The sequence below is a fragment of the Amaranthus tricolor genome, chromosome 5 (assembly GCF_026212465.1).
Source record: "Amaranthus tricolor cultivar Red isolate AtriRed21 chromosome 5, ASM2621246v1, whole genome shotgun sequence".
NCBI lineage: Eukaryota > Viridiplantae > Streptophyta > Magnoliopsida > Caryophyllales > Amaranthaceae > Amaranthus > Amaranthus tricolor.
The window spans coordinates 30,201,787-30,216,731 of NC_080051.1; the positions used below are offsets into that span (position 1 = coordinate 30,201,787).

Here is a 14,945-nt window from a genome sequence, read left to right on the forward strand (position 1 = left end):
ACTTGGTTAACCGAATGACCTACTATAGTAAGTAATTTACCAAAAAAGCAAATTGAAAATATTGTGAAATTAGAGAAAAATTTGAAAATTTTACATAAATAATTTTGAGTAATAAAGAAAATCAGATAGTTTTTTGACATTTTTCTACATTTTTTTTTGACATTTTATTTTAATTTATCTTTTTTTTAAAAAAATAAAACTTGCTATAGCAACTCATCAGGTTATCGAGTTTACTCTAGGCAAATACACCCTAAAGTTTGAATTATTCATGGTTAATCAATAGGTGCAATTATTATAGGAAAATTATTAAAAAGTTGAATTATTCTAGACAATTTTTCTAAGAAAATAAAAAAATTATAGAATTTTTAACGAAAATAGAAGTTGTTGCAAAAATTCATGGGACCTATTGCTAATGTAAAATGCTTGTTATTTCATATCTTGGATGAGGATCAAGAGTTCAAATCCATTTCAACCCCTTTAATTCTAGTTTTTCCCCTCTTTTCACTATCATATATAAATTCTCTTAATTTGAAGAATCATAAATTGAGAATTTAAAATTAATTCCAATTTTAAACAAATTTATGACAATAATGGTCCCAAGCTACAAGCATATAATCTCTGGTAGTTCCAATCAATGATCATTTTATTTGCCATTTATCATTGAGAAAAATCTACCGGAGATTTCACTTTTGACATGTTAGGAATTAGGAGTACATGTTTCATAAAATAATAGTAGTACTTCATATACTTTTTATTATTTAGCAAGAATTTAAATTATCGCCCAATAGTCTAAATAAGTTTGTAATAATAATACCAATCCAAAAAAAGTTTGTAATAATAATATTTATAATAATAATAATTATTATTATTAGATTAATTTACCCAGAATAATTCAACTTATTTACGATTTTTCTACAATAATTTCATCTATTGATTAACCATGAATAATCCCATTTATTATTTCACTTAACCCGTCCTGTTGTTTAGTTACCCACTGCAGATTTTAATAGGTAACAACTTTTTTTTTTTTTTTAATTTACCATTAAACATTCAACTACCATTGAAGCTCGTTGCAATTCTCTCATCTCCAAGCCAGTTTATGGCAATTCTCCTTTCCAAATGGTAAGTTAAATCTTATAATTTCTGCAATTTTTTTTTTATTGTCAATTTAACCTAATATAATCTGATTATTTTTATTGATTTGTTGTTCATAGTTACTCTGATGAAGTTACCGTGAAATGGTGGTATGGTAGGGTGTTTAAGATAATAGGGTTGAATTAGAGTACGTGGGTGGTATGTGTTAAACAATGAGTGTAGACCTAGATAAATTGTTTTCATTTGAACTTAAAAGAATTGTTGAGCAAGATGTGGGTTACACACCATATTTTAATTACATCTTGGGGTTTTCCTTGCAATTGAAATCCTACTTGAAGAAGAATGGGAATAGATAATGCTCTTCATGAAAGGAAATAGGAATGAGATTGATGTAAAAAAAAAAAAATAAAAAAAAAATTCTTGAGCTTGAAGAGGTTGTTGCTGCTTCCATTAATGGAGATACTGAGCATTAAAGGAGGATGAAGAAGGTAGAGGACAAACCGGTAAACAAAATCCAAACAGCAGCACAGGTTAAGTGAATTAATAAATAGGATTATTTATGATTAATTGATAGTTGAAATTATTATAGGAAAATTGTGCATAAGTTGAATTATAAATTTTCCTTATTATTATTATAATATTGTGTGTAGTATTGTTATTAAAAAATGCTCAAAAGTGTGACAAATATTATATAAGCATAAGAAAAAACTTAACAAATAATAATACAAGAAAAAAACTTTTTATTAACATAAAATTTCTTTATTAGCATTAATATTTTAAATTTATATTCAAGAATTTTTTATTTACTATTTTTTTAATAAAAAAGTTAAGGAAAGTAGAGAATTAATCTAAAATAGTCAAATGTAAAGAGACAATGCAGCTTTATTGCTTTTAAAACAATGAATATGTCTCAAAATGTTTGATTATGCCTCCAACTATTGTAAAGGCATGTATTGTTAAAGCAAGCTGTTAACTGGGTTTTTTTTTTAATTATAACATTTACCTAAATTTATTGATTGCAAATTGCAATTATCCATAAAAACCCATGTCTTCTTCTTACATTGGATTTGGGGTTAATCATTGAACTTACCTTTTCTTTCCTGGACCATTGCCATTTGCTACCAAATAAAGTGCTACCGGAAAATTGAAATAATCAAAAGAAAACTTAAATTTCAAAATTCAATAAAAGGGTTTTATTTAAATAATGGTTTCAATATGTGTATTCTGATAGAGTTACCCCCCATACATTACCTAAAAACAGTTGTTCTCATTATACCTGAAGCAGCAAATTCAAAGAGATACAAAACACTATATTAAATGAAATTAAACAATTAATTATACCAACAAAATATAGTAGTTTGTTTAAGTAGTTTATAATGGATGATCATTTGAAAAGTTTCTCAATTGTGAACCCAAGTGAGAATCAAATATAGTTTAAGAATTTATGTCGGTCATTGGAGATGAAATTTATATATATATATGATCGACAATGATCAGCTTGACTCTATGAGATGTTAACATGACACAAATATTAAAATATCACCTTGTCTGAATTTCTTATAATAGAACACCGAGAGCATATTACATACTTCTCTATAATTCGAATAATAAAATCATAATAGAACACTACTCAAGCTTCAACTACAAATCCTTTAAACAAATTACTTTGTAATCAAAACTTAAATATCAAAATGTCTTAGAAAATGGTTAACATTTAAACATAGGTGGAGCTAGGGATGCTGAGGTTGGCTACAACCTCCAATTTTCAATTTTTAATTTTTTCTTTTTACAATACCTATGAGAAACTTTTATGAATTTTGACTATAGTCTGATCTTTTGGCCCACCTTCATCTTAAATTTCGACTTTACCGTTGCATGTAATTCATTCCAATCTCATGATAAATTATTTTTAATCTATAAAACTTTGTGAAAAAAGGCAAAGACATTAGTGATTAGTGTAAGTAACAATAAGTAAAGTAGACAACATTGAATATACTAAGAAGTTTCCTTAAATTTAAAGGGAGAGTTAACAGATTGAAAAGATGATTTTCTTTTCATTCAGAAGCTGTCCAGCTAGAGAGTGATGGCCTGATGGATGGGGAAGATCTAATCAAAATTCAGAAACAAGTTTGCAAATGGCAAACTGCAAAGGGTGAAGTCAATAAAGTTTGATTAACTTTGAAAATGTTAAGAGTGAAGTAAGGTGAGGTAAGGTATAGTTGAAAGTACCCCACAAAATCAAAGTTCATGTCAATAATCTAATTTGCCAGGTTGACTAAGATGAAATATAATTAAAATATTAATAAAAAATGTGTAATATTAGAATAAAAAAATAATTAAAACCCATAGTGTCATTTCAGCTTTAAATTAAATACCATAAATAATGAAACTGAAAGGAAATCTGAAAAAAATACTGTTTGTACTCATAGGAATCACAGGGACTAATAATGAGAAATTCTGAAACCAAAGATACAAAAACTCCTGAGTCAACAAATCCATCTTCGATCTGCCAGCTACAAGTAAGGATGAAGGGTCTAGGCAGGTAAGGTTTTAGGCATTTTAATCATTTGCATGTCCTTCCTTCCTTCACTACTTCACTTATTGTTACTTACACTAATCACTAATGTTCTTTACCTTTTTTCACTCAACCAAACTTTTTTTAGATATGGAAGTACATTTGAGTGTTCACTCGTTTAATAAATTGATTTTTTTTCATGTATGTGCAATTCAGTTCGAATTGAATTAATTTTATGTAATAGACCAGCCGGACTTGTTACCGAAACTGTTAGAATGGACACTTCGAGTCTACCCACTAACTCCTAAAAGGTCTTTCCTTATTATTCTATTAATCCCAAAGCTAAACAATTATTACAAGGGTGACTCCATATATAGCCTGAACCCCAAAAAGACAACTAAAAGATAACAATTATTCTAATTAGTAATTACAAAGTACAAAGACTAATTAATATGAAATGGTCAATAATGCCCTTGGACCTTTTGACCCGAGTCATGACATTTTATTTCAAATTCGAATTTACTAAATCCAACTTGAACAATTCTAGATTTGAATCTACTAGAGCTTTACTTTTGGTAGAATAGGCATGACATGGTACGACTTGACTCATGCCTTCTTAGACTTGCTCAAGCATGACCTCAAAAAATCCCGGGTCTAGTTCGAACTTTACCCTAAGGCATTTTATTACCTACCTGTCTAGCTTGTGAAAAGACAGAGCTTCCCTCAACTTACCAAACGAATTCAACGATTTCCCTACTTTTCTAGAGCCAAAATTATGAGGCCTGGTTTTGAGTGAGCTTTGAGAGCTCGAGGCTCGAGCAGCAGGCATCATCGACTAATGGTCCAGCTATGGTAGTTCTACTCTACGATTCAAGTGGGCATACTCTGATTCAGTTGGAACTTCCAACTTGGAAGTCAGAACAAGTAACGGAAAAGGGAGAGTATTTGGGGCATACATGATGAGGAACACCACTTAAACAACAAGGACACTGACACGAAGGCCGACATGGGCACCAAAACATTATGCCTCCACATTTCCACAACGGATAAAGCATTCTAACTAGGAAATACAATGATAGCAGCTCAGGCAGGTTGACCCAAAAGAGTTCTTATACAAAAATGATTGCAAAGTTTCAATACAAGTAGAATTTATCAAGCAAAATCAATTATCAAAATCCAAACAAAATTCTAGCTCCAACTACAATATCCTTGCCAGCACTGACAGTTATCTATACCATGCTGGTACATAGTAGGACTAGTTAGAGGGAAAAGGAGACGTACAAACATTACAGTCCCGGTGATGAAAGCCAAACTTACTATGACCCCTGAAGTATTTAAAAGAAAAAAAATCAGGTTAGATTTGATTTGTGACAGACTTCCTACGAGCTCTTTGAATATGTGTTGACAAAACTGATGCTTTTATCCGAAGAATAGATACGCCCTATGCCACCTCTCCACCTCTCCAGAAGGGGAAGAGGCATTGGAATCCTATTCCATATTGTAAGACTCAACATGCTAAAAACTAAATAATTCAGATAAAGTTCGTAATTTTGATTCAAGTGGAGGAGACCACATTAGACCAGGCTGTTGATAGCAGTTTACTTCAAGATCAAGAAAATTATAAAATGTGAAGAAATTTGTAGTACCTTTTCTATTGGCATAAACCGCAGGCAGGCCCATGAAATTGCAAACAACATGTGCAGCTAATGGAGCAATCAGATGCCCTGCCGAAACAAATAAAGGCAATTTAAACAACTCAATCAATTATCACTTAGAATAAAAGATAACAGAAGTTCATTATATTAACCAACTTCCTGAAGGGACACTACAACTCAAAAGATGCATAAAAACATTGCATTTCCAAATTATCTTTAAATCTATAAGAAAAGTGAAATTGTTATATATTATAGGTACACTATGACAAGAACCAATTTATCAATCAAACAAAATAACTATGCCTGGTGCAGATTATAAAATCCAATATTAACGGATCTGAAGACGAATCAATTAACTTGTCCAGTTGCACCTGCTAAATGGAAGTACATCAAAAGAAATTCACCACGGAATGATTAAACGCTGGCATTCCGTAACCCCGATGCAAATAAATGACACCGTCGAAGTTGGTTAGGTGGGTCGTTGACTTGCAACGTTGCATAGATAGAAGTGTACATGATTTGACTATACATTTACTATAATCCAATAGTCCAAAGCAAAGAAAAAGGAACCTTAGGCTTCTTATAAAATAAGAATCAAAGAGAAATGGAACTATTGTAGTGGAGGACAAACATAGCAAAAATGAAGAAACTTCCTATATAAAAAACTCAAGATAACCATATGTCATATACAAGCAGCACTCAATCAGTACCACTATCATGCATAATCCCTGACAAGAAAGCTCTAATATGAACAGAATCAAGATCCACTATGAGTAAAGATAGAATCATAGAATATTGATATCAACAGCCATAGGCAGACTCTATCATAGCTTACCAAATGGTGATAATTTGATTAGCGGACAGAAAGATAGAAATACAATGCAGCTATGATTCTAAGACACATATATAAGTCCAGGTTTTAACATCTTTCAAGGGAGCTAACCATGATTACTTTCATATACGAATTATGGAAACAATATTATTAAGAGGAACTGGTCCTTTTCTATCTATTTTTAATACGAAAAATAATAAAGATCTTCAAGCAGTGTACAGACATAAGGCATATTCTCCTAAGAACAACAAAATCAAATTACTTAACCTAGTTCTGTTGAATTTCCCCAAGTAAATGCTAAAACACATCTACGTAAGCTCACAAAGATGTTACACAAGTAATTATATCCTACAGAAAGTCATTAGTTAAAATCGTTCATGACCTCTAAAAAATTGCAAATCCCATTCGAACTATAGGCAGTTAGACCCCGCATGATAGCCATTAAAGCATTATGCCACACAACATACACTTCTAAAATTTTCCCTTCTAAATCCCACAAAAAAAGTACACTTTACCTTAATTGGGATCCTAGTGTTCAAAATAAATTTTCTAACCAGGGGAAGGGAATAACTCTACGGAAAGCATAAAAAAACAAAAAATATAAACAAGAATTACTTCACGAAGAATACCTCAGCCATTTCCTATCATCCCCTGCTTCCTACATTTCATGAGAGAAATCACCAAACATAAGGTGACCTTATCATATTTCACAAGCATGGGAAGGCCTCCTTAAGTAATAATCCCACACGGCAAGAATAGAAAGAAGTAACAGGAGCTTCCAGTAAAATGATAGTACATCACTGAATAAACACACACAATATGGTCGCTCCCTAAAGTGTATTCAAGTATGCAAAAAAGATGGGTTGACTTTGAAGAAGCATACAGGGGAGATGTTTGCTTGCTTTGGCAGATATAATTAGGGAATTGTGGAAGGTAAAAGATTAGCTTAGATCATGGGATTCCATCTTGCAGGGAACGAAGAACTAGGCCAGGACCTTATTGCAATCGGGTAAGCTATGGAGGGAAAAAAAATACCTAGTTCACCTAGCTAAATACACAAAATATTTAATTGGAAGGAGCTCCTTCTGATCTAACTTTACAACACATTCGCTACGATTATTCGTGCCAAAACGACATTCCACATGCTTTGTCTTACTCCTTAATTTAAAACCTTTTGATTCTAACGCCAACCTCATAATCTTTAACTTAGCATTGCTCACATCAATACTTTCATCCACTAAATACAATGTCATCAGCTAAAAACATGCACCATAGGATTTCTCCCAAGAAGTTCTTATTCTGATCTAGGACATCAACAAACTTTAAAGAACTCAAAGCATAACCTTGATGTAGACAAATAGTGATCAGGAAATCTTTAGTTGCTCCTTTACATATCCTAATACTAGATTGTACTTCATTATACATATTTTGGACTATAGTAATATACTCGACATACCTTTATTTGCCATAAACCACCAAATTACTTCCCTTAGTACTTTGTCATAGGTCTTATTCTGACCTAGGACCTCTACAAACTTAAAAGAACTCAAAGCAGAGCCTTGATGTAGACAAATAGTGATCGGGAAATCTTTAGTTGCTCCTTTACATATCCTAATACTAGATTGTACTTCATTATATATATTTTGGACTATAATAATATACTTGACATACCTTTCTTGGCCATAACCACCAAAGTATTTTCCTTAGTACTTTGTCATATGCCTTCTTTAAAACCAAACATGTGCAAATCATAGTGCTCCACTTGTTGCGCATGTCAGATGGAGAGTATCCATGGTAGAAATGGTTTTCAAAAATAATTGTACATCTTCTCAGGAGCTGTCCTAGTTCTCATGCTCTCAAATCCAGTCAAAAGAAGATAATAGCTATATTAGCAGCACACAAATGGATGGTATATGCGGTGTTTTGTTAATAGAAAACCCAAGTTGAAATACCTGATCTGAACAGCCTGACAGAGTACTCTTAATACTTCAACTCATACCACTACCAAATAAACACCTTTTAAAGTTAAGTACAGAAGAAGCCCAACCTTCTGTGCTCTGAGCGATTAAGCATGTCAGTAATGGTATCTTCCTTTTTGGAGGAGCAATTTCTGGAAAGAGATGCATCCAGAGAGTGCAGTAATGATGAAGGTAATGAAAGGCAAAGTGTATAAAAAGGAGCAATTTCCAGTGGGCACCACATTTGCTTTAAGCTCCACCAAGCAGCATTCTACGGCAAAAATAATGTTTGAAAAGTTGGCTGCCCATTTTAATGGGCCTTTCCAAGTGGTGCAATGCATTGTTTTGATATTGGCTATAGGCATTGTAGTACACTTTTGATATTTCTTTTCAACAAGAGAGTACAGGCCAGTCTGAAGCAAGAGCTAATTGTATCAAGTTAATACCTCAAAGTCAACCTATATCCTTCTCTTTTTCTATATCTCTCATTTTCCTTTTGCTATCTCACTGCAAGTTAATACCCCAAAGTCAACCTATATCCTTCCATACCCTCGTCCACCTTCCAGTTTAGTTGACAATATCAAAGCCCAGTTTACCAGATGATTGCTTCTGTCATATTTTCGCTCAGTACCCCTCTTAATATATAATTCAATACTTCAATATTTAAAATTTTAAATGAAGACAGGCCCAAAGAAAAAGCTGCATATGTCTGTCAATTATGATGTTAACAATGAAGACACAGTGGAAATAATCTCTATCTAAAATCTACTCTAATGGAATTAGCATCAAGGTATATCCATGTTTGACTTGCAATACTAGCAGCATTCATCAGAGGCAGCAGCGTATGAGTATGACTTCATATATTGTGAATTTAGTTTCAACTAAAAACAAGTACATGAATGATCAATAAAAAAAATAGAACACAAAGAAAAACATAAAACTAGAGAAGTATACCCATACCAGTACATATTTATGTAGATGACATAGTTATCCCTCCACCCCTTTACCAACCGAGTATATTGTTGGCAATGTTAGGGTAGAAGCAATATCTTCGTGCAAACTAAGATAACTAGACATAGTTGGGAAAAGGGCACACTATATATCATCATGATGTTAAGATGTAATGACCTGATTTTCCAAGACCAAGAGAAACCAAGACATACCAGTTCTAATGAAGAGAAAGGAAGCATAAGAGCCAAAAATCATCGTATATGCAAGTTGGGTCCCTGAAATCCAATCATAGCCAAGCGTAAGTGCTACCAAGAGTATTATGTTATGGAATGCAATTTAGATAAGGATATAGTTAAATCATTGTGAGAAAGTTAGATTGAACTTGTTTCAGAGACATTATATACAGAAAAACCAAATTATTTACGGAGCAGAAACACTTGAAGATTAGAAGATCATTGCCTTAACTCTTAACAGGTCATGAAAACATAAATTCCTGATGTCTCGAATAGTTACTAATGATAGCATCTTTTTACTAAAACTTCTAATTACTAATTATAGCATAATACATGTCTCGACTAGGCTGGTCACTTGGCATTGGGGTGATAGCATTTTATTTTTGTTGTAGATAGCATAATACATGGATTAAATTGCTAAAGTAGTCAACAAAATCGGATAGAATAGGAAAATTTACTAAGAGCATAAAAAAAGTGACACAATGCATCACTGTAGAGATGTTTGGAAAAGCACAGCATAGCAATAACAAGATAACAAGGTAGAATGACCAAGAAAGACTTATATATTGTATATGTCTGATCACAGATTCACAAAAGAATGTCAGAACAGCCAATGCAACAGCTTCTTTTCTTTTGTTAACAGTGCTATAGAAACCCATGATACTAGGGAAAAGAAAAAGTGCAAAAGACAAAATGAATTTCCTTGAAAACTAGCATATAATTAAACCAAAATTAAAGTACATCAATGATGAAATAAAATAAGGCGCTATTCAGTTAAAATCATTTTTCGAAATATCCACATGTAACTCCAAGGTATTGCAGTTTGAGCTTGTCATGGAACATAGACAGGTACCAGATGGGAAAGGCATTACTTTTTTGTGCTCAGAATCCAATTACTTATACTTCATGCTTATTTATAGAAGGAAGATAAGTATATACCGACAGCTATGGAAGTTTTCTTCAGGCTGTAATTTTTCCGGATATAGAACTCCAGCAGATGGTTCAAGTGCGCTGTTAAAACAAAAATAAGCAGTGGTAGATTAGAAGCCACAAAAAGGAAGGAAAACAAAATGATATTCAAGTACTCGAAAAAAAGGAAACAACAATTGCATGCACATGAAGAAAAAGAGTTGATACCGCATACTTAAGCTCTTAGTCTGATAATGTACTTAAGAGTATGGACTGAGACTGACAATGGATGCAGAGCAAGCAAAGAGGGAGATTTATGGACACAAATAGACTGAAAGATTAGGCAACATCTTTTGAAAAAATAAGTGAGAGCGTCAATAATAGAACATTGGGTCTATAACAAAATCCGGACTTAACCAGGTTTTAAACAGACAACATAATACTGCTAAGACTGTGATTACAATATTACATACCAAATGAAAAGACCTCTAACTTTAAATTGGAGTCATTATAACCACTGGTCAATTTGGCTGTACTTACCCAAGCTGAAGAACATAGGGCAGAAAAATATAACAACTTGTGCCTTGAACCCACCACACAGAAGTAAAGGTATCATGCAGGCCCTGAAGACCAATTCTTCAGTAATTGGAGCCTATAAAATCAAAGACTGTAATAGTGAGACTCGTATCAATGGTCAACCACTATTTCAAGACAGTAGGTACACATGCAAAAAGGTTACACTAAATAGAGTGATGTCAGACATGAAACAGCATTCAAAAAACAAAATCAAATTCTCAGAGCAAAATTTTCAATGAAAATAAGGTGTTCATCTGAGACCTGTTAATTAAACAATCCAACCACAAAACAATAACAAAAATAAACCTGGAACCAAAATGATGAACACTATCACACACCACTTGGGTAAATGACCCAATAGTTGGGATTTTTACTTTTATTTTTCCTTTTTCTTTAAGATAACTCACCTATAAAAACAGGTTACCATTTGGTCATCAAAATTCTTGGGTAAATGACTCAATATTTATGATTATTTAAGATAAATCAAAAGTTGGAATTGTTATAAGAAAATCACAGAAAAGTTGGATTATTCAGGGCATTTTTTTCCTTTTATTTTTTAATACTAATCACCTACATGTAAAAGATATTCATCATTATTTATGGACCAATACATTGCAGGTGGACCTCAAATCTCAAACAAAAATTTATAGATTTTTCCTATCATAGAGACATTAATTTGAATCAATTCAGCCATCAGTATGTCAAGATACTGAATACCGTACTGTAACTAAGGTATCTGCAGCAAGGAATATAAGAGTAATTAAGGTTAACTAACATCAAACCAATTAGTAAAGCATGCGAGTAAGGATCGATATGCAAAAGTTCAACATATGGAATGAGCAAGAAGACAAACTGACCACAACAAGATTACGCCAAGCTGCAACGTTTGAGGCCATTGATAACATCATACAACATATCTTGTTATATACATCATGCAAAGAGTTGTGTTGAACATCCTCAATTCCATCTCCATTCCATAAATCCAACAATAACAAACATTTTAAGACCACGGACCCCGCATACACAAGAGAAGTCAATGACACTGGAAAGATCAGAGCGTGCCACTGTTTCATACATGCAATTGAGCAGGCAAATTTATCAGTCACCCATTCCTAATCTGCAGAGCATCAGATTTGAATATGATAACTGTAATGCAAGAACCCAATCCAAATGTATCCCTGAAAAAGGCAATGGCAGAAATCAGCCCGCCAAAGATACTTACAGCATGGTCAGTCTGAATACCATAAAGGGCTAATAGATGTGTAATCTTCAAGTTCTCAACCTGCAAAAGACAGCTTTACATCAAAATCAGACTCTCAATAACAATGAGAAAGGGGCATCTGAATACCATATTGGATATTGTTCATCGATTGGTTTAGTTGGCTTGTTTGATTAGTTATGGCATTAGTTGTTTAGTTGGTTTTTAAACCAGTTATATATGCCAAGTATTGATGGTGATGTTTGATAAAATTAATCATCGGCTGTTGACTATTTATTCGAAAAGTGGACCAACGAGCCCAAAGTCCATAAAAAAATTGCTAATAGGAGATTTTTCATTTTAGCTTAAAACACAACTTTTCAATTGACTAAGCCATTCACTTGGTAAGTTTTTATGACGATTTGACCAACTACTAAGCCAAAAGCTAACAAAGCCATTAACCAATCAATGCCTTAGAGTTCAACCTACACAGAAGCTGAATATTACTAAAACTTAAGCTGTACTTGTTCTATGACAACATTGCAGCGTTTAAACTCATCCATATTCAATGTTATCGTAGTAACAGCATTACCCAATCAATCTGTTATTTGTTTCAATAACGTTGTCTTTTCGTTTGATTTAATGAGATAAGCAGACATCTTCTTGATTGAAACCACCTAAAAATAGTCTCTCCTAAACGAACTATCGGATGCATGCATAACGGTCTCCCCTGCCAAACCTAGCACTCTTTATTAGTGCATACGCTAGGAGTATTGTTATCCACCATGATCAAGAATCCCTATCTATCATATACTACATGCCTGGAATCTCAGTATACTTTGAATACAACAATTGCAATATCAGTGTTGTAAGTGTGCAACAGCAAGTTCCAATCATAAGTGCTTTAACCACAAGATGAATAGCGTGAGCAACTCATCAACAAATTCCTCTTTGATTCTCCGAAACTCCCCCAAAATCCAGATGCAATATGACAGCTCAACAAATCAATCAAAAACCAAAATCCTGATTAAATAACAAAATTCAAAAGATCCAAAAATTATCTTACATGAATTAGTTTAGTCTACTAAACACCATACATCCTTTATTTTCCAAATTACTCTACTAGACAACCAAACAAAAAATAAATAAAAATAACCCTAACTATCATCTACTAGTTTCAGATGTTTCCAATTTCCTACATTTCCAGAAATTTAATTTTTAGAAATAAACGCAAGATCAATCGCAGACTAACAAACATCAATTAACCGAAACAAAGTAACTTGACAATAGCAAGTATTGACAAAAAAACCGGAAATCGGAAAAAAGAAACAAAAAAGAAAAGAGAAAACTTACAGGAAGAAGAAGGAAAGACGAAAGGAAGAGACAAAAAAGAGAAGCGAAAGCAGCACAAATGAAACGTCTTATCATGAATTGATTAAAGGAATTTGGAGGACGTAATTGGAAGATTAGAGTCGGTGAGTGAAGTATTGCAACGTACATCACCGACATACCGGCGCATGTTATCACTGCCGTCGTTTTTGACATTGCCGCCATTGTTAGTACTCCGAGTTCTTCTTCTGCTTCCATTTTTGTAATCGCAGGAACATCAACAATGAAAATAACAAGACTTTGATTGGGATTTGGGAATAAACTAGAACCAGTTTTCCATTAATCGATTGACAAAATCAATTTGGAAGATTTACGAATTTAAAAAAGGACAGAAGAATTTTTTGAGTGATGGGAATTTCAGTCTGTTGACTACTTGACTTATTGCAGGAGACAAAAGGTCAAATGAGATGGGACTTTGATCCTACAATATTCATTACATTTCAATAATAACATAATTTATTTTAAATTCATTTTAGTAACTCCAACTTTTCTTCTTAAAACCTCATTTTTTTACCCGATCCTTAAATTTCGCCACCCTTTTCATTTTATCGCCACCCCCTCCAAATGAAATTACGAATTTGCCTCTGATTTTTAAAAAATTACAATTTTGCCACTCATTTCAAATTTCTTATTTATAACAATAATAATAATAATAATAATAATTAACTTTTTATATTCTTAAAAAAAATGTAAATAAAATTAATAATAATAATAATAATAATAATAATAATAATAATAATAATAATAATAATAACAACAACAATAATAAAATTAAAATTAATAATTAAAAAAAAAATAAAAAAAAATTGAGTCGCCCAGAATTGGGCGCCTGAACCATGGTTCAGCCGCCCAGAACCGGGCGACTGGACCCCGGTTCAGGCGCCCAATTTTGGGCGACTCAATTTATTTATTTTTATTTTTTTATTTTTTTTGCTTTTTGGAAAATAATAATAATAATACTAATAATAATAACTTTAAAAATTAATAATGACTTGTATAGGTCTCGAACCTGTGACCTTTATGTTATTAGTACAACACTCTAACCAACTGAGCTAATAGGCCACATTAATCTATAAGTTATTATTATTAGTATTAGTATTATTATTATTATTATTTTCCAAAAAGCAAAAAAAAAAAAAATTGAGTCGCCCAAAATTGGGCGCCTGAACCGGGGTCCAGTCGCCCGGTTCTGGGCGGCTGAACCATGGTTCAGGCGCCCAATTCTGGGCGACTCAATTTTTTTTTTTTAATTATTAATTTTAATTTAAGTTTTGTTATTATTATTATTATTATTATTATTATTATTATTATTATTATTATTATTATTATTACTACTGTTATTATTATTAATTTTATTTATATTTTTTTTAAGAATATAAAAAGTTAATTATTATTATTATTATTATTATTATTATTATTATTATTATTATTATTATTATTATTATTATTATTATAAATAAGAAATTTGTAAGGAGTGGCAATTTTGTAATTTTTTAAACTTCAGGGGCAAATACGTAATTTCGTGGGAAGAGGGGGTGGCGATAAAATGAAAAGGGTGGCGAAATTTAGTAACTCCCTTTTTTTAAAATGTATTTTTTATAATTTTTCATTTTAATAATAAAGATATTTAATAG

The 14,945-nt window shown here is 32.2% G+C and overlaps 1 protein-coding gene across 1 annotated transcript; it reads right to left on the reverse strand.

Moving 5' to 3' along the window:
* Window positions 1–235: 235 nt before the first annotated feature.
* Window positions 236–13,729, reverse strand: LOC130812849 (CAAX prenyl protease 2). The gene is made up of 8 exons (XM_057678464.1): window positions 13,276–13,729; window positions 11,947–12,006; window positions 11,582–11,788; window positions 10,689–10,800; window positions 10,179–10,250; window positions 9,219–9,281; window positions 5,257–5,334; window positions 236–4,935 (listed from the first exon to the last, which is right to left on the reverse strand). Exons 1-8 carry the CDS (start codon window positions 13,507–13,509, stop codon window positions 4,799–4,801), a joined length of 963 nt encoding a protein of 320 aa, XP_057534447.1. The 5' UTR covers window positions 13,510–13,729; the 3' UTR covers window positions 236–4,798.
* Window positions 13,730–14,945: the final 1,216 nt, after the last annotated feature.